The sequence below is a fragment of the Macaca mulatta genome, chromosome 4 (assembly GCF_049350105.2).
Source record: "Macaca mulatta isolate MMU2019108-1 chromosome 4, T2T-MMU8v2.0, whole genome shotgun sequence".
NCBI classification, from domain to species: domain Eukaryota; kingdom Metazoa; phylum Chordata; class Mammalia; order Primates; family Cercopithecidae; genus Macaca; species Macaca mulatta.
Genome location: NC_133409.1, coordinates 8660058 through 8680511, shown reverse-complemented (window position 1 = coordinate 8680511; position 20454 = coordinate 8660058). Strand labels below are relative to the sequence as shown.

General features: G+C 37.4%; 1 protein-coding gene across 9 annotated transcripts in view; it reads left to right on the top strand.

Annotated features, from left to right (window-relative positions):
• QKI (QKI, KH domain containing RNA binding) overlaps nucleotides 1-20454 on the top strand; it is a 165359-nt gene that overhangs the window by 52355 nt on the left and 92550 nt on the right. For all 9 annotated transcript variants that reach the window (XR_013416140.1, XR_013416139.1, XR_003728734.2 and 6 more), the window contains exon 3: nucleotides 10428-10544. Coding sequence is in view for 6 of the 9 variants with exons in the window: in XM_028846996.2 (XP_028702829.1) it covers nucleotides 10428-10544 (117 nt within the window). In the remaining 3 variants the exon portion in view is untranslated. The remainder of the gene's footprint in view (nucleotides 1-10427; nucleotides 10545-20454) is intronic.

Here is a 20454-nt window from a genome sequence, read left to right as displayed (position 1 = left end):
TTGTTTCATACCCAGTGTGTTGCTTATGTGATATAATGGAAGATGTATAAGGCATCTAGCTAAAATCACCCTAGAAATTAGAACTAGACACAATATTTAAAAACAGATTATCAATCTGTTGTGCAAGAAGCAATCCAAAAAAGTGCATTTTTAAAATGAAATCTTGGTTTCTCCCATCGCCCCCACATTTTAGGCAGAGATTACACTTTATGAGTTCTTAGAAGTGTTTCACTTGAGGTGCTTTTGGAAATCCATTTTTTATTATCTATTTTGATAATGTGTCGCAGGAGTTTATGGAATTTTAAAAAGGTTAATGGAAGGGTTTTCTATAATGCTTTACATTTTGTCATTGGGAAAAATCTATCATTTCCATTTAAAATGAAGTGTGAGCAGCAATGAGTAACATTAGACATAATTGTTGGTAAACCTCTTCTTTGTAAATTAACGTGCCACTTGGCAGAAATATAATTGGTGAGCCACAGAGAAGGTCTGTATTTAAACAGTAGGGTTAATGAACATCTTTTTTTCCCCTTTTTCTTTCCCTTCTTTTGGCCTTGAAAGTTGCACTTAGCTCAGGCTGTTTGAAATGATTTTCTTTGAAAGTGTTGTGACATTGTTTTAATTGAATGAAGCTGCAGAACTGGCGTGATAAATCAACACAGAATGAATTTTAATGCAAGGCAAACGATATTAACTTGGAAATTGGTTGCAGTAGACAAAGCAGCTGCTATGATTAGTTTTTTTTTTTTTTCATTCTCTACTTACAACATTTTGAGAAGGATGACCTTGACAATTTCAGCTGTACCAGAGTCCTGATGGCATGCAACTTAACATCCTTGAGCTGTTTCTTGGGGCAATAGTGATTGTTTCATTTTTAAGGTTAGTAAAATTTTGTGTCACAGATTTAATGCTGTGATTGTAACTGTTTTACAAACATTTTTAATTTAGTAAATAATTGTGAAGGTTAAGTAGCTGTGGTAGAAGCCCTTTTCTATGTAATCTTGATGTGGTTCCAGCCAAGGAGGTTTAAGGCATGAAAAGGGTGAGGTACGCCAAACAGGGCTCTGTATGTGGTCACAGAGTGTAGGGCAACTGGCTTCACAAAGGGTATGGGTCGAAACCAGTTACATATTAGTTATTTGTACTAAAGTATCTCTGTTCATAATGCATTTTTCAGACATTTTTGGGCCATATGTGAAGTATAGATATGTATCTAGTATGTGACAATTTGGAACAAGATCTGTATAGAGTACTACTATTATTGAAGAGTAGCTGACAAGGTTACTTATTTAAAGAATAGCCAAGGTAACAAATACAGTACAGGCATTTTCACAGACTTCTTGAGAGCAGAGTTTCTTTATTCTCAATCCTTCACATTTACTTCACTCCTTGCCACATAATAAGCTTTAAGTAAATGTTTTGTTGAATTGAATTTGAAAATGAAAGGCTGTTCTCTATTTTACTGAAAAACAAAGTGGGTGAGTGATGGGGTATAAAGATTGTTATCTCCGTCCAGGTTGTTTGGAGGAGCGGGGAAGTGAAATTTGATGGAATCTGTGACTTACATAAACTGGTTAAGTGATGATGTTGTAGAAAAGTAGGAAGAACTTATTGGAGATGAACATAAGACCAGGCATGTTGATAGATTTTTCTGTTATGTTTTTTTTTCCTTCAGATCCTCATTTCAACACATTGTTACACCATACTACCTTATGTCAGTTCTAGACCTCTTTAGATTAAAAAGCAACTGCTCAAAAAATGCCAGTAGACTTGTGTTTGTTAAGGACTGACAAGGTAATGCAGACCAGCTGAGCAATTCTAGTAAAATAGGATAGAAGAGGAAAAAAAAAAAAAAAAAAAACTGAACACATCAGAGACCCAGCAAGATTGTAAAGAATTACTAGTTCAGGGTCTTCAGGAGGTGAGACGATCAAGGATATAAGCCTGTTTTAGGGGATCTCTTTTTCTGCTGAGCATGTTTGCAGAATCTGGAGAGGGCAGATGAAAGGCTGAGCTTTGGGGGACAGCATTTGGAGTCTATAATTTGTCTATGTCAATTTCTGTTGCCATGCCCAGCCTAGTCTTTGCTTGGGGGTAGGGACACTGATGGATATGTACTTTAGGAGTAAGAATGAACCAGGAGGTTACAGGTCCTCACAGAGACAATATCTCAGCTCAAAATTGTCTATCTCAGTAAGTGAAATTGCATTGATCCTGGGTTGCTTGTAAAAGTAGGTGCAAGTGTATTGTCTGACACACACTAGAAAATAACTAAGCACACAAGGAGACAAGATGACATTAACAAAAATCTGAAGAAACAATCTGACAAACAATAGAAACAAATGCACGGAGACTCTAGATTTTAGAATTTCAGACCCAGACTTTGTAAGATCTGTAAGTTTTCAGTGTGGAAGGAGACAGAAGAAAAGGAAGAGAAATGGAAGCTATAAGAGAAAAACTAAGCCAGAAAATTACTTACCTACTATTAACTCAACAGGTGGGTTTAACAGAAGATTGGAAGCATTTGAAGAGAGAATTAGTAAACTGGAAGATAGCTCAGAAGAAAATTTTCAGCATGGAGATGCAGAGGGATGGAAAAAAGTAGAAGGGAGTGTGAAAAGTGAAAGGAATATAGTGAGAAAATTTAATATATGTAGTTGTGGTATTAGAAGAAGAGGAGACATGGAATGGGACAGAAGCAGAGTTTGGGAGAAGTGTGTTTCAGAACTATAAAACCATAGAAGGAAAGAAAGTCACAGATTTGTGAAACTGTGGTTTTCTTTCTATTTATCATACTTACTGATAAACATGATAAAGGAAACCACACCTTGGCATATCATAATAAAACTACTGAAAAGTAATGATGAGGAAATCTTAAAGCAGCTAGAAGAGAGAAAAGATCACGTTCAAAGGAGCAATGGGAAGACTCAGTTCACTTCTGTTAGTAACAGTGGAATGAATCCAGGAGACAGTGTATAAACCTTTAAGGTGCCCTTCAAAAATAAGACATTTTCAGATAAGGAAAAATGGAGAGAGTTCATTACTAGAAGACGTTCACTAAAGGAAATGCTGAAGGTTGTTTTTCAGGCAGAAGAATGATGACTTTGAAAAGTTGAAGATGCATAAAGGAATAAAGAGCAACAAAAATGGTAAAATATGTTGATAAACCTAAATGCATATTTGTACAAAGTGAAAATAATGGCCTGTTGAGTTTAAAATATATAGAATTTGAAAAACACAGGCATATAAACTGGATTGAGGATAAATATTACACTTTCTGAGGTCCTTGTATTTATATGGGAAAAGGGTAAAAGTACAAGTGCATATTAATGTTTGATAAGTCAAGGAAGCATGTTGTAAATACTAGGGTGAACAAGCATATAAATTCCAAACTGATAGAAGAAAAGAACCAAGAAAATACATTCATATGCAACCCTCCCTCTGCCCACATCCAGGAAAAAGAGGCAAGAAAGAAAAGAAAAAGAAAAGAAGTAGAGTACATAGAAAACACTTAGTAAAAAGATTTAGTAAACCATGTAGTATAAGTGGGCTGTGCCTATTAAAGTTCAATGAAGAAGCAACTCATTTAGATGATTTTTACAGGAGTCCTGTTTAAAATAAGGATAACAAAAGTTTGAAAGTAATAGATAGGATCAAGAAAAGACACATAAGAAAAATTAACAGAAAATTCTGTATTAGTATCAGTGTAAGCTTAATGGCAAAAAGGCATCTCTAGAGATGAAGAAGGCCACTTCATAATGACAGGAAGATACACACTTAACCCTTAAACAACATAGGGGTGAGGGGCACTGACCCCCTTTGCAGTAAAAAATTCCACGTATAACTTTTAACTACCGCCAAACTTAACTACTGATAGCCTGCTGTCGACTGGAAGCCTTACTGATAACATAAACAATTGATCAACACATTTTGTATGTTACATATATTAACACTGTATTCTTACAATAAAATAAGCCATAGAGAAGAAAATGTTTTTAAGAAATCATAAGGAAAAAAAACTATATTTATTATTCATTAAGCAGAAGTAGATCACCGTAAAGGTCTTCATCCTGGTGGTCTTTACATTGAGTAGGCTGAGGAAGAGGAGGAAGATTTGGGTTTGGTCTTACTGTCTCAAGGGTGGCAGAGGCAGAAGAAGTGGTGGAGGTGGGAGGGGTGTCATGCGTGATGTAATATTTATGGAAAAAAAATCTGTGTGTAAGTAGACCCACATAGTTCAGACCTCTTGTTTAAGGGTTGGTTGTAATAGCCTTTACACATATACAGCAAAATTAGAAGTAAAAGGCGAAACAGATAAAATTTAATCACACCAGACTTTGCATTCTTTTTAAGCACCTATGGAATATTTACAAAAATTGACCATGTACTATGCTGAAAAGCAAGTTTGAACAAATATTAAGGATGGCTATTACATGTAGTATGTTTGCTGATTACACTGTAGAAAGCTAGAAATCAAAAAATATAACTAGGAAATTATTATATGTTGAAATGAGAATAATATATTTAAATATTTAGTAGATGCCAGATTACCTTGACTTTGAATGAAAATGAAACTGCTCCCTATCTGAATTTGTGGGATACAACTAAAACCAGCTTAGAGAGGTATATGTAAAGCTTTAGATGTTTATGTTAGAAAAGAAGGAATACAATAAGCAAAATATTCATTTCAAAAATTTGGAAAAAGAACAGCAGATTAAACGAAGGAAGTAGAAGGAAGGAAGTAGTTAATGAAGAGTAGAAATCAATTAAAGATAAACACAGAATGAAATAATTCAGTATTTCAGCTAGCTATCTCTTTATTATAATGAATTTCTCCAGAAACTTACACCACTTGTTGAGCTCCTGAGTCCGTCGTTCAGTCAGCTGTAAGGTCAGCCAGGTGGTTGTGCTTCTGGGAGTTGCCTGGTTGCAGACATTGATGATGACTGGATCACTGTCTTTCATTCCCCAACAAGTTTTAGTCCAAGCTTATTTACATGGGGGAAGGGGGCTCTAAGAGAGTAGAACCATGTAAGACTGACACTGAGGCATATCATTCTTACCACTACATTGTATTGGCTAAAGCAAGTCACAATGCTAGGCTAGATTCAGGAGGTAGGAGGAGGTGCAGATTCCCTTTGCAGATGGCATGGACACAATGAGGGGCAGAGAATTGTGGCCATTTTTGAAATCAGTCTACCTCCGTCAACAAAAGCAGTTCTTTTAAAACACTTTTGAAGACTGATCAAGAAAAAAGGAAAATAGAGGTAACCAGTCAAGAATAAAAAAATGGGACATCATTTCCAATCTTATAGGTATTAAAAATAATTAAATTAGACATCTACTTTAAATCAACAAATTTGAAAATTTAGACAAAATGGACACAACTTAAAAATTGACATACGAAGGAGCAGAAAATCTGAATCCATAATTTAAAACCTATAGAAAAATATCTAGGCTCAAGTAGCTTCACCAGTGAATTTTATTCATTATTTAAGGAAGAAATAACAGCCATATACAAGCTTATCTGGAGAGTAGAAAAAGAAGGAATACATTCCAACATGTTTTGTGACCAGAATAACTTTGATACCAAAACCTGAGACACGAGAAAGAGAAATTACAGGCCAGTTCTATTTATGAATGGACATTTCTTTAAAAAAAAATCACCAAAATGCCAGGAAACAATTTGCTCGAGTTTGCTTTACATTGGTTTAACATTTGACAATTAGTTGAAATCCACTGCTATAACAGAATTAAGGAGAAATATTGTTGTTTTAATAGATAGTGAAAAATGATAAATTTAGATATCCACTTGTAGTTGAAAACTCTTAGCAAACTAAGAAATAGAAGGGAGTTTTAATGTGATAAAGTGTATCTTCAAAAAGTTTAAGATTACTTTAAACTTTATGGTGAACTGTTGAAACCTTTAGTCTTGAAATTTGGAACAAGTCAAGGATGATACACTTTTATTTGGCTTTGAACTCAGGGTGTGCTGACCAGTACTGTAAGGATAGCAAGAAAAAGAAATAAAAATATATGATAGGAAAGGAAGAGAAATAGAGAACTGTCATTATTTGTGATGTAATTGTTTAGCATCCAAAAGAATCTACAAAAAATTCGTGAGAGTCAGTAATGAAGAAATGCTGGTTATAAGGTTGATAGAAAACAAAAACCAATTATATGTTCATATACCAGAAACAGAAAATGAAAACTTAAAATTATGACATACAATAGCAGAAAAAGCCCTGTGAATTTCTAGGAATGAATCTAACAACAACAAAAGTAAAAACAAGTAAAGGCACAATAAAAAAAACTCTACATTTTGGAGACTGGACATGGTGTCTCCAGCCTGTAATCCTAGCTCTTTGGAAGGCTTAGGCACTGGGGTGGGGTTGGGGTGAGGATGGCTTGAGTCCAGGGGTTTGAGATCAGCCTGGGCAACATAGCGAGACCCGAAGTCTACAAAAAAGTTAAAAAATAAAAAATTAAAAAGCCAGGCATGGTGAGGCTGAGGTGGGAGGATTGCTTGAGGCCAAGAATTCAAGGCTACAGTGAGCTATGATTGTGCCACTTGCACTTCAGCCTAAACAAAAATAAACTTGACGTTACTGAGAGAGATGAGAGATAACCTAACCAAATGGAAAAATTGTACAGTGTTTATGGTTTTGAAGAGTCTATATTATAATATGATCTCAGTGAAAATTCTTGCAAGTATTGTTTTAGAAATTGACCAACTTGTTCTAAAATATGTGGAAATGTAAAGGGCCAGGAATAGCTAAGACACTCTTGAGGAACAGCAAGAAGGAAGAACTTGGTGTACCATATAATTTACCATAATTAATACCGTGTGATATTAAAGCAAAGATAAATAAGTGGAATAAACTAGAGAGCTCCAAAACAGACCTAAGTACTGTCAGCTCTTTGTATCCTCAGGTTCCACATCCGTGGATTCAACTAACCTAGGATCAAAATATTTAGGGGGAATATTTCAACTGGTTGCATTTGTACTGAAATATACAATTTTTTTCCCTAAGCAATGCAGCATAACAGTGATTTACATAGTATTTACATTGTATTAGGTATTTTGAGTAATCCGAAGATGATATAAATTATATTGGAGGTTGTGCATAGGTTATGTGCAAATGTGACACCGTTTTATATAAGGGAGTTGAGCATCTGTGGATTTTGATATTTGTGTGGGGACCTGTAACCAATCCCCCCCACCCCAGATACTAAGGGACGATTGTGTAGATCAACATTTATGACAGTAATGACACTGTGGAGCAATTGGAAACGGGTAGTCTTTTCAATAACATTTGTATTCAGTAACATTCGGATATTTAATAACATTTGGATATTCATGTGAGAGAAAAAAAGAAAATTATCTCATGCACAGACATCAATTCCTGGTACACTGTAGATGTAAATTCGAAAGACTTAACAATAAAGCTTCTAGAAGATAACACCAGAGGGTATCTTGGTGACCTTAGGGTGGGGAGAGGCTTCTTTTAAACAGGACACAAAACGCTAACCATGAAGATAAGGTTGAAAATTTGAACTACGTTAAAATTAAAAACTTTCAGTCATCATAAGACACCATTGAAGAGGGAGAAGACAAGCCACAGATGGGAAAAATACCTGCCAGCTGTGTAACCCCAAAGTAGAAATCAGTAAGGAAAAGATAACACAATAGAAAAACACAGGAAACTTCAAATGTCCTTCAAAAAAATGCTTATCCAAATGGCCAACAAATATGAAAAAATGCGTAGCTTCATGAGTAGTCAGAGGAATGCTAATTGAAACATTTAATACATACACTAGAATGGTTAACGCATAAAAACACTGATAATAAATATTGGAAAGGAAGTGGATCAAAAGAAATTTTTATACTATATGGAGGGATAAAATTATGTACAACCATTTTAGAAAATAATTTAACACTACATACTAAAAGTTTTTTTTTTTTTAAATCATCTTTGTCCTGTAGTCTTTTTTTCCTCCAGGTTCAGTCTCTTGTCCTGCTTCTTTATCTTGTCCTGTGTCTCTCATGATAGAGCCCTTCATGAACCTTTGGTGAACATTGTTTAAGTGTGAAACAATGAAAATTTGAATTAGGAGCTTGTGTTCAGGAACAGAGCTGTCCATTGCCTACCTTAATTTGGGGTGACCACCTAAAGTTCCAGTCTTTGAGATGGAAGCCATATAATGGAACACAGAATTCTTTTCATGGGTTATTTCAATTTTTCTAGAGAAAAAACTAGCCTATTACCTACAAGTCAGAAGCCTGGCTTTTGGTGTTCTGTGGGCAGTGATGGTCGCTTGTTCTATATATTAGTTCCACCTTTTCATTCTTGTTTTCTGCAAAACTCAAGTCTCTGAGCGTCAAGTCTCTCTGGAGTTCTGTAGGCCAAAATTTGCTACTGATCACACCTCCTTCTAGAAATGACATTCCAAGCTTAATTAAGAGTAAGAGCCTGAGGTTTTAAGAAAAGGATTTGCATTAGACTTGGTAGGCTCTTGTCAACTATATGGCACACTTTTTAATGGACCTTGTGTATGTATGATGTAGCTATACACACACATATCTGTACATGCCATCACTGTAGCTCTATCAGATAGTGTTGTCCCCATTCTGTAATTGAGGCTTATTTGATGTGATTTTCAGATTCCCCTTTTTTTTTTTTTTTGGAGACAGAGTCCCTCTTTGTCACCTAGGCTGGAGTGCAGTGGCATGATTTCAGCTCACGGCAACCTCCACCTCCTGGGTTCAAGCGATTCTCATGCCTCGGCCACCCAAGTAGCTAGAATTACAGGCATGCACCACCAAGCCCGGCTAATTTTTGTATTTTTAGTGGAGATAGGGTTTCACCATGTTGGCCAGGCTGGTCTTGAACGCCTGACCTAAAGTGATCCACCCGCCTCAGCCTCCCAAAGTGTTGGGATTACAGGCCTGAACCGCTGCGCCAGGTCAGTTTTCAGATTCCTAATTACTATTTTCGTATTTGAACTTGGATACCAGCTGGAATCTGTGTGCTTTCAGAGTTTAAGCACATTACTGTCGTATACTACTTGAGTTTATTTAAATTGGAGATGTGGGGAGGTTAAGTTGATGAGTTTCTAAATTGGAAGTCCTTTGTTAAAGTGGATCATGGTGGGGGTTTAGGTTGGGTAAAGAGGTAAAATTACTATATACTGAAGCACTGGGCAAAGATAAGGGACTTTCTTTGAATATAAAGAGCTATTAGCAGATTTCAGAATCTAGGATCTTGAAGAGCTAAATTAAGTGCTTATAGATCAGTCTGTGAGTCTCAACATAGGGTGAAAGAAGATGTATGAAAATCCCCTCGGAGACTTTCTTCTAATGATATAGGCATACTACCTACCACCTTTCATCTGAGAATCACGTTTCTAAGGTGTGGCAATGCAAAATAAGAGCCAGTGGAGTACAGAAGATACCAGAAGTACCCAGCTTCTAAAGCCCTGATGGCAGTGGGTTTTCTAGCATGTTACTTTTATGTAATGGTATACTAACAGTTGGATAAATGCCAGAAAAAATAGGAGACCATATACATAAGAATCAGTACCTATTTGATTGAATAAATAAATGAAAACCACCGGTGGAATTTTGTGGAACTGATAGCAAACTCTTATATTTTGGTCTTTTATGCAGATGACATGCAAATGAGGAAAATTTACTTTTCACGATTTAACTCGTTTTTCCTATTGGCCTTAAAAAAATAACTTGTATATATGAATACTAGGAATTTCTGTTGAGGGATGGTAATTTTTTATTGTACAATTTTTTATTTATACAGTTATTGATATCACTGTCCTGTTTAGTGATATTCAGAGTTTAGGTTTCTTACCAGTTAAAGGTAGAAAGGAATATGTACTCTTAAGACACATTTAGCATAGCCAACCTATAATTTTCGGTAACATATTTCTGAACAGTTGCTTTGGAGAAAGTATAATTTTTCTTAGGTAAATCGAAGAGGACTTTCCCCCAAGGATTTTGGTAGAAAGGGCAGACCCTAACAATTTCTTCAACACTGTCATTGCAAAGAGAAGTTGGACATTTTGTGGAAGGGACTTGCATTCTTGGCTGGCATCTAATATTTTGTCAAACTCTTTAATACTGTCTGTTTTAGGTTATATGTTGATGGACAGTTGTACCTGTTCTAGCTGTATACTGTTCCCAGTTCATAGTTTGTGTTAATACTTGTGAAAATGTAATGCTAAACGATGAGCTGTTGTAATTAAATCTGAGACTTAGCAAGAAATTCATAAGGGCTATAGATTTTATTTCAACTTAGTATTAAAAAGACATTTAACTTGAGTAAGTAAATGTAGATATACTTTATATTTTAAGAGCTGCAAGTTCCAGCAAGTGAATAATATATTGTGACCCTTATTTTTTTGTTTTTCAGTTTAATTTTGTTGGGAGAATCCTTGGACCTAGAGGACTTACAGCCAAACAACTTGAAGCAGAAACCGGATGTAAAATCATGGTCCGAGGCAAAGGCTCAATGAGGGATAAAAAAAAGGTAAGTCCTTGAAAATGGCTTGAGTCTTTATGTGAGTAACTTACTATACTTTTACATCTCAATAATAAAATTTCCAGATGTTTTTGTGCTTAAAACACTATATTCCAGGCCGGGCACGGCAGCTCATGCCTGTAATCCCAGCACTTTGGGAGGCCGGGGCAGGCGGATCATCTGAGGTCAGGAGTTTGAGACCAGCCTAGCGAACATGGTGAAACCCTGTCTTTACTAAAAAAAATACAAAAATTAGCTAGGTGTGGTGGCGGGTGCCTGTAATCTCAGCTACTCAGGAGGCTGAGGCAGGAGAATCGCTTGAACCTGGGAGGCAGAGGTTGCAGATTGTGCCACTGCACTCCAGCCTGGGCGACAGGAGTAAAACTCCGTCTCAAAAACGAACAAACAAACCCACTATGTTCCATGTCAGGAACTTTTAAAACTTTTCAAAGGTGGTGTCATGATTTTCCCTTGTTTTTCTTTTTTGTTTGTTTGTTATTTTTGAGATGGAGTCTCGCTCTGTCGCCCAGGCTGGAGTGCAGTGGTGCAGTCTTGGCTCACTGCAGCCTCCGCCTTCTGGGTTCAAGTGATTCTCCTGCTTCAGCCTCCTGAGTAGCTGGGATTACAGGTGCTCGCCACCATGCCCAGCTAATTTTTGTATTTTTAGTAGAGATGGAGTTTCACCATGTTGGTCAGTCTGGTCTTGAACTCATGACCTTGTGATCCACCCACCTCAGCCTCCCAAAGACCTGGGATTATAGGCATGAAACACCACGCCTGGCAATTTTCCCTTGTTCATTATCATTTTTTTACTTAGCAAATTAAAATATCAGTTCATCATGTTACTTTCCTTTGTTATTTACTTTTGGGAAGCTGCCATTTTGGAAATTAGTCAGACTGTAATGTGTGTAAAAGTATGTAAGTAAAAGTTTGAAAAATCTGAAATATTTCTTTTGATGAGATTTAAGTAAGAATGGTCAGATAACTTTGGATGTATGTCACATCACTGGGAGAGTTAGAAGACAGAACTCTATTGAAAGGAAGGCGGTCACTAGCCATGTGAGATACATTGTGGGTTTCATCCACATTTTGTGTTGATTTTACGTTTTAAAGTATTTTGTTTCTGTTTCTGTGGGTTTTTTTCTCCTGCCATTTCTTCTTTTGCTGGTTTAACTAGTAAAGACCCAACTATCTAAATATTATTTTTAGGAAGATTTTATTAACCTAGTTTGTTTTATCCAGCAATACTGCGAGGTAGGATAGTTTTGAATTTCTATTCTTGTAAAAATTGGCGGATTTAAAAAACTAGATTTTAATGGCCAAAGATTAAAAGTATTTTAGGAGGTTTTGTCTATCTGTCTTTCTGTCTGTCTCTCTCTCTCTCTTTTTCTTTCTTCCTTCCTTTCTTCCTTTCTTTCCATTGACTTGAAGGGGCTATCTAGGAATGGTGCGTGGTTAACTGTGTTAGACCATGTCCACTGAATCGCTTTGTGGAATTTACGGAATGAACGCCAGACCCACAGGGTATCTGATAAACTTGTTTTCTGAGCCCTCTGCCTCATGTCTTTTAAGCCCTCACATAAGCTGACTGGGTCTCATTCATTTTTGCTCCTCATCAGTGATTTAGTAGCCAAGAAATTTGGGCAAAAAGTTCTCATAATATTGATTATTTAAAAATCTTATAATGTATTCTTTGTCAGCTGTGTTTAAAGATATTTTCATGGGAGTCTGTGAGTTCTTGAGCATTTTTAGATGTATTAAATTTTTTTATTAGAATCTTAAAAAAATTGTGCGTATTTCGAATCAGTTGAGTGATAACCTTTTCAGATGAATGTTGCCATAAAGTTTTGGTTCTCATGTTTGGACTTAGGATTATGTGGGCATTAAGTAATACTATTTAATTGCCTATGGACAGTGAATGAAGTCTTGACAACTGACAGATATATAAGTCTGTACAAAAAGGTTAGTATATATTCATCAGTTAAGCTGTTCTGTCAGCCAGTTAACGAAACCCCTTTCCCCCTCTTCTGAGTTTCTGTGAATTCTGTAGTAATGGCCCTCCACTCACCTTGCTCACTCTTTCAAACCCTCCCAAACAGTGAGCATTAGAGCTTGTAATTGTGTGATTATACTGTTGCATTCTTATAAGTGTTTATAATAAAAGTAAAGTCAGAATGGAATGAATGCTTGACCATTTGGTAAAGAACATGAAAAGAGATGGAAACAAAAAGAAGTATTGATGTAAGTAATAAAGATAGCTCATTGAGTTGTATTTCAGGAGTTCAAGAGAAAAAGCCGTTTGCTTTAAACTTTTCTACAGAGTTTTCCATATATATAGACGTATGTGCATATATATATATGTGTATATATAATGTGTGTATAGATATATGTATGTCTACACACACTAAGAAAGCTAGAAAATCTTAATTTACTGATTGCCTGTTTTACTTTTAACAAAAAAGGTTATGATGGGAATGTTGTGTGCTGGTCTGAATCCTTCCCTACACTGGTAAACTCAGTGAGAGCCTACCATGGCTATTTTATGGAGTATCAATTTCCTTGGTGTTTGGTGAGTACCTGACACAGAGTGCAGGCCTTGAAAAAATATCTGTGAAAGGAGTGACTAGTTCAGGTAATAAATGAAAGGCTTAGGTGCACCTTCCCTCATGTTCCCTGAAAAGGTTTGGTAAATAAAGGAAATTGTAAATGCTGTGTACTTCTAATGCTTTGGGGAAGATAGTACTATATTATTCTAAGCTGCTGGTTTTAAGCAAATAAGTTAATATGCCACTTTAATTTTCATTTTCTTGGATTGTTATTTCAGCATTATTGATGGGCTCAACAGCATTGGTTTAGTGCATAAATACCCAGTGGACTGGTACTGGTTAAGATCACAGAACCAGGGCTTGAAAACTATTACGAACTTCTTGTCTGTATTGGCTAAGTTTTTTATTCCTATTTTGTAAATGAAGAGACCAAAGCTTCGGGGAAGTTGAGTAATTTGCCAAAGGTCACACACCAAAATGTGGCAGTCAAATTTGAAACTAGGCTGGGTGCAGTGGCTCACACCTGTAATCTCAGCACTTTGGGAGGCTGAGGCAGGAGGATCCCAGGAGTTGAAGACCAACCTGGGCAACATAGTGAGACCCCCATCTCTACAATAAAACTTAAAAAAAAATTAGCCAGGTGTGGTGATGTGCACCTGTAGTCCCAGCTGCTAGGTAGGCTGAGGTGGGAGGATGCTTGAGCCCAGGAGCTGAGGAACAGTGAGCTATGATTGTGTGCCGGTGCACTCCAGCTTGGGCTACAGAACGAGACTCTGTCTTGGAAGAAAAAAAACAAAAACACTGAAGTCTAAGTTCTATGCTGTTGTACATTATTTTCTAATTATAAACCATTTCTAAGAGTGATAACTTCAGACATATTAGAACAACTTGAATATTGAGTATTATAAACTTTGACTACCATTTCATACACACCACTCAGTACACTTCTGACACCAGATGCTGTGTGACACCAGAAGCTCCCCACAAACCAAACAAATCTCCAGGAAACACCATCTGGATGTCCTCTAATTCAATTCAAAACTGGGAATGATGTCACATACCACAGGTTGAGGGCTCAGTCCCGTAAGACTGTCTCCACTTCAGATGCCATTTGCAAGCCCCAGTGATGACCTGTGCTTTTGACCGACCAGCTATAAATGTGTTTTTTTGCAAGTCCCTCCTCAGGTTCAATTAATTTGCTAGAGTGGTTCACCGAACTCAGGGAAACACTTTACTTACTTATTATAAAGGATATTACAAAGGATACCGATGAACAGCAGATGGAAAAGATGAATAGGGCAAGACATGTGGAAAGGGGCTCAGAACTTCCATCCCTTCTCCAGTGTGCCACCCTCTATGTTCCTCCATGTGTTCAGCTATTTGGAATCTCTCCAAACCCTGTCCTTCTGTTTTTTTTTTTTTATGGAGGTTGCATTATGTAGGCATGACTGATGTTCATCATTGGCCATTGGTGTTCAACTCAACATTCAGCCTTTCTCCTTTCCTTAGAGGTTGGGGAATGAGGCTGAAAGTCTCAGCCCTCTATTTTATTTGGTTGGGGTTTCTCTGGCAATCAGCCTTGATCTTGAGACTATCCAGGACCCCCACCCATTTGTTACCTCATTATACAAAAAGACACAAACACGTTCCAGACCACCACAATAAGGGAATATTGCAATAAAGCTAGTCACACATTTTTTTAGTTTCCTAGTGCATATACAAGTTATGTTTCTACCATACTGTAGTCTATTAAGTGTGTAACAGCATTTTGTCTTAAAAATATACATGTACCTTAGTTTAAAAATAGTTTATTGCTAAAAAATGCTAATGATCATCTGAGCCTTCAGGGAGTTTTACTCTTTTGCTGGTGGAAGACCTTGCCTGGATGTTGATGGCCGCTGACTGATCAGGGTGGTGGTTGCCAATGGTTGGGGTGAGTGTGATGATGGCTTAAAATAAGAACAACGAAGTTTGCCTCATAGATTTACTCTTCCTTTCCCAAAAGATGTCTGTGTAGCGTGCAGTGCTCTTTGATAGCATTTTACCCACAGAACTTTTGCTGTTGCTTTATCAACTAAGTTTATGTAATATTCTAAATTTTTTTATTGTCTTCAACAGTGTTCACAGTATCTTCACCACAAATACATTTCATCTCAAGAAATCACTTCCTCTGCTCATCCATAAGAAGCAGCTCCTGATCAAGTTTGATCATGCCATTGCAGCAATTCAGTCACATCTTCAGGCTCCACTTCCAATTCTAGTTCTCTTGCTCTTTCCACCACATCTGCAGTTTCTTCCCCCATCATACTCCTGAACCCCTCAGAGTCTTTCTTGAGGGTTGTAGTCAACTTTTTCCAGACTCCTGCTAATGTTGATATTTTGGCCTCTCTCCATGAATCATGAATGTTCTCAGTGGCATTAAGAATGGTAATTCCTTTCCAGAAGATTTTCAATATACTTTGCCCAGATTTATCAGAGGAATCACTATCTGTGGCAGCTGTAGGCCTATGAAAGACAGTTCTTAAATAATAAGGCTTGAAAGTCTAAATTACCCCTTGATCCATGGGCTACAGAATGAATGCTGTGTTAGCAGGCATGAAACAACATCTATCTCCTTGTATGTCTCTACCGGAGATTTTGGGTTACCAGGTGCATTGACAATGAGCAGTGATATTTGGAAAGAAATCTCTCTTTCTGAACAATATGTCTCAACAGTAGGCTTAAAATATTCAGTAAACCTTTCTCTGCTGACATCCTGGCTTTGTTGTTCCAGTTATGGAGCACAGGCAGGGTACCTCAGCTTTTTTTTTTTTCCCCCCCAAAGACAGAGTCTCGCTGTACCACCCAGACTGGTGTGCAGTGGTGCAATCTCAGGTCACTGCAACCTCCGCCTTCTGGATTCAAGCGATTGTGCCTCAGCCTGCTGAGTAGGTGGAGTTACAAGCATGCACCACCACAGCCAGCTAATTTTTTTGTATTTTTAGTAGAGATGAGGTTTCGCTGTGTTGGCCAGGCTAGTCTCGAACTCCTGGCCTCAAGTGATCTGCCCACCTCGGCCTTCCAAAATGCTGGGATTACAGGTGTGAGCCACTGCACCTGTCCCATTTAGCATAATTTTTAAGTGCCGTAGTATTTTTGGAATGGTAAATCAGCATTGGCTTCAACATAAAGTCACCAGTTGCATTAGCCCCTAACAAGAGAATCAGCCTGTCTTTGGAAGGTTTGAAGCCAGGCATTGACTTCTCTCTAGCTATGAAAGTTTTAGATGTCATTTTCTTCCAGTAGTAGTCCAGACACACACACTACTTATCACTTAAGTTCACTGTCTTATATGGGCATGGTTGGTGTACCCCAGAACAATTACAGTAATAATTTCAGAGATTACTGTCTACGGGTCACCATGGCAGACATAATAATAATAGTAATGTAAGAGTTTGAAATATTGTGAGAATTACCAAAATGCTGCTTGGAGACACGAATTGAGCACATGCTGTTGGAAAAATGGTGCCACAAGATTTGTTTGATGCAGGGTTGCCATAAGACCTCAATCTGTAAAACTGCAGTGTATGTGAAATACAATAAAAGGAGGTATGCCTGTATTACTTGGGAGATTCAAGGGTTTTAGGAGATTTGTGCCAGGAAACAAAGACCAATTATATTTATTTTATCATAAATCACAATATCATACTATCATTCCTTTGATGTTTCAGGAATTCTCCCTAGAGGTTTTAATCCCATGTTCTTAATGGAAATCTATATACTTGAGCAGATTACAAATGCTAGAGGAGTAATTTTAGATGAGACTGGGTGCATTCAGGGTGGTATGGCAGACTAGAGGAGTAATTTTAGGAAAAGAAAGTAATTTTGGTGTTTCGCTTGAGTTGCAGAGGCCGTATCCAGGGCTGTGAAAGAAATGTATTCATGCTAGGAGGCGTGGTCCGCCTTTAGAAACAGGTGGGAGTCAGCTGGTTCTAATGTAGCAAATGAGAATATGTAAGCCATTAAAACAGAACAGTGTTTTGCACATCATTAGGTACTTGGCAAATTGTTGTGGAGTGACAAGTAGTACCTTGAAGTTCACGCTTCGGGAATACATATGCATTGTCATTGTAGGTGATGCCATTTATGGATTTGTCTTATCAGTCTGCAATTTGTCAGCTCTTCTGAGATCTCGCTTCTCATAAACAAGAGGAGACTAAGTAGCAATGCTTGTGGGTTCCTCCTTCTCACCTCCTTTTTCTCTCCTCCCTTCTCTCCCAATGTGTTGATTGGTGAAATGTGTGCAGTTTATCAAAAGCCATGTCAGGCCAGATGTTGCATCATCTGGAAATGTGCAAAGACTCAGCAATTCCAGTTCAAATTCTTTGCTCAAAATGAAGGGATGTGCACTCTTCTTCTAGCCATTCTAGGGCTGCTGATGCAGTGGTTAGAGCAGGGGTGTCCGATCTTCTGGCTTCTCTGGACCACATTGGAAGATGACAAATTGTCATGGGCCACACATGAAATACACTAACAATAGCTGATGAGCTGAAAAAAAACAAAGAAACAAAAAACAAAACAAAAAAACCATAATGTTTTAAGAAAGTTTACGAATTTGTGTGGGGCCACACTCAAAGCCTTCCTGGGCTGCATGCGGCCCTTGGACCGGGGGTTGGACAAGGTTGGGCTGGATGGTATCAGCCACTTTTACTATCTGTGCCACATCATGTTCAGACCATGGGACAACCTTGGAAAAGAGTCACACTCTTCCAACAGAAATGGAGCCTTAAAGAAGTGAAGTATGCCACCTGGTTCCTCATTTCTACCTAGAGAGTACACAAAATAGAAACTTCTGTCTCTCACTGGATATTCAAATTCAGTTGTGTAAATCATTCTTATCAGAATGTGGGCTTTGAAATCAATTGGTAGTAGTTTTTAACTTAATACTTGTTTCCCAAATATATTTGGCCGTGGTCTCTCCTTTTTTAAAGATGTCTCTAGAACTTCCTGAAGAACTACAGTGTTTTGTGGAACATGACTTAGGAAATGTTACTAGAGTCATATTGTAGAGTTGCAGACATAGGTGGAATTTTTGAATTTTGTTTTACAGAACTTATTTAGGTAGAGCAATTAATAACTTTTTTCACATGATACTTTTCATATACGTTACAAATTGTTAAGTATCTCTTAATAGCAGAGATTTCTTAGCCCTATTTGTTGTGCTTAAAATATATTTTAATTGGTCAATGTGTTACATTTTTAGAAAAGTGAGAAAGTAGGCTGGGCACGGTGGCTCGTACCTGTAATCCCAGCACTTTGAGAGGCTGAGACAGGTGGATCACCTGAGGTCAGGAGTTCGAGACCAACCTGACCAACATGTGGAAACCCTGTCTCTACTAAAAATACAAAATTAGCCAGGCATGCCTGTAATCTCACCTACTCTGGAGGCCGAGGCAGGAGAATCGCTTGAACCCAGGGGGTGGAGGTTGGGGTGAGCTGAGATTACGCCATTGCACTCCAGCCTAGGCAAGGAGAGCGAAACTCCATCTCAAAAAAAAAAAAAAAAAAAAAAGAAAGAAAAGAAAAGTGAGGAAGTCCCAGAGGGTCTCAAGAAAAATAAAGGCTCCTGACATTCCATTAGTTTAGACATTACCCTTGTTTATAGTTTGGTATGTCTTGTAGATTGTTCTTCATGCAGTTATACATATGTACACATGTGGTGTATTAAGTGGATCGTATTATATTTGCTGCTTTATAATCAGCATTTTTTCCTGCAACTCTATATCCTGTCCTATGTCAGTTCACCAAATAGTAGAGCTTTATGCCTAAGACTTTGTGCTAGGTGATAGGAACGTGCACTTAAAGGACATTTCAAGGCAGCCTTCATAGTGATATGCAAAAATAAATTTCCTTGAATTTTTGGGTGGGGGAACTTGCAAGTTTTTTTTATGAAATATGTTACTGCTGTGTCAACACTTCGAAAGAGATAAATTAATTCAGTCTTGTGATTGATACACCAGAGTGGCTTTGGCAGTTGGTAGCATAACATCAAGTACAAGTAGGAAAGTAGGGTTCCAAACAGCCTGTTTTATCGATCTTGTTGAATACTTAGCTCTCTGACAAGCTGTAGCATGGGTATGGTTTTTTGTTTTTTGTTTTAACTTTTCATTATGCATAATTTTAAGCAATGGAAAGACAAGTAGAGTAGTGAACCCTCATTTACCCATCACCCACGGTCAGCGGTCAGCATTGCCTCTCTCTTTTGAAGAGGGAACTCTCTCGTTCCCCATTGCCTCTCTCCACCTTTTGCCTCACAGATTATTTTGGAAGCAAATTCAGACGTATAATTTCAACTGTAAATGTTTTATTAGCTATCTCTGAAATAGAAGAACTCTAATGATAATGTGTTTGTGTTTTAATCTCTAGAAAATTCTTTATCATCAAATATGTAGTCAGTGTTAATAGCTTCCCTGGTGTCTCATAAATATGCTTTTAAAATGATTTGTTTTAATGAGCATACAAATGAGGGTCATCTACATTGTAATTGATAGCTCTCTTAAGCCACTTTCCAGACGGCCATTTCTCCCTCTTGGCGTCACTGGGTGATTTGTCTTGAATTCCCGTGGATTTTGCTGGTGGCATTTTCATGGTGGTGTTTAACATTTATCTCTGTTCGCCATATTTCTTGTAAATTGGTAGTGACAAAGGTTTAATTAGATTCAGCTCTCCCACCTTCTCTTCCTCATTTCTATTCTTTTTTGAAGGAATATTTCATAACTAGTGTTGTGATAGTAGTACATAAAGTCTCATTTCCTCTCTGTGATTTTAGCAATCATTGTTGATTGTTTTCTAGGTCCTTTTTTTTCCTCAGTGGGAGTTGCAGAATAGCTATATTCTATTTCTTCATTCATATTAGCTAGATACAGTTTTTATCAGAAAGGTAGAATAAATGTTTAATTATTTGCTAGTTTTTAAATAGTGAATTGGTTCCGAGAAATCCTGCAGACTGAAAGAATGAGTGTTTTTCTTCCCCCACTTTGGGTATCACTATGAATGCATTTAAACAGTTGTATATGTTTCGTTCATTGAAGTTATTATTTTTCACTGGTGCTCAAGTTGTTTGGCCATTGGAGGGACTTCTTCGCATTGACTTCTAAATCTTTTCAATATAAACCTAGTAAATGTGAATAGTAACTTTGCTTTCTAGTGTAGTGTGATACGATACCCTGCACTCTTCTTGTAAGAATTCTTCCTTAGACTTGGCATCAGCCAGTTTTTCAGGGAAGCTTTGTTAACAAAAAACACTGAAGACAAAACAAAACAAAAACAGAGAGAAATAGTGCAGAGATTATAATCTGGGCTCTAGTGATGCTCATTATTGTAGGCTTTTCACA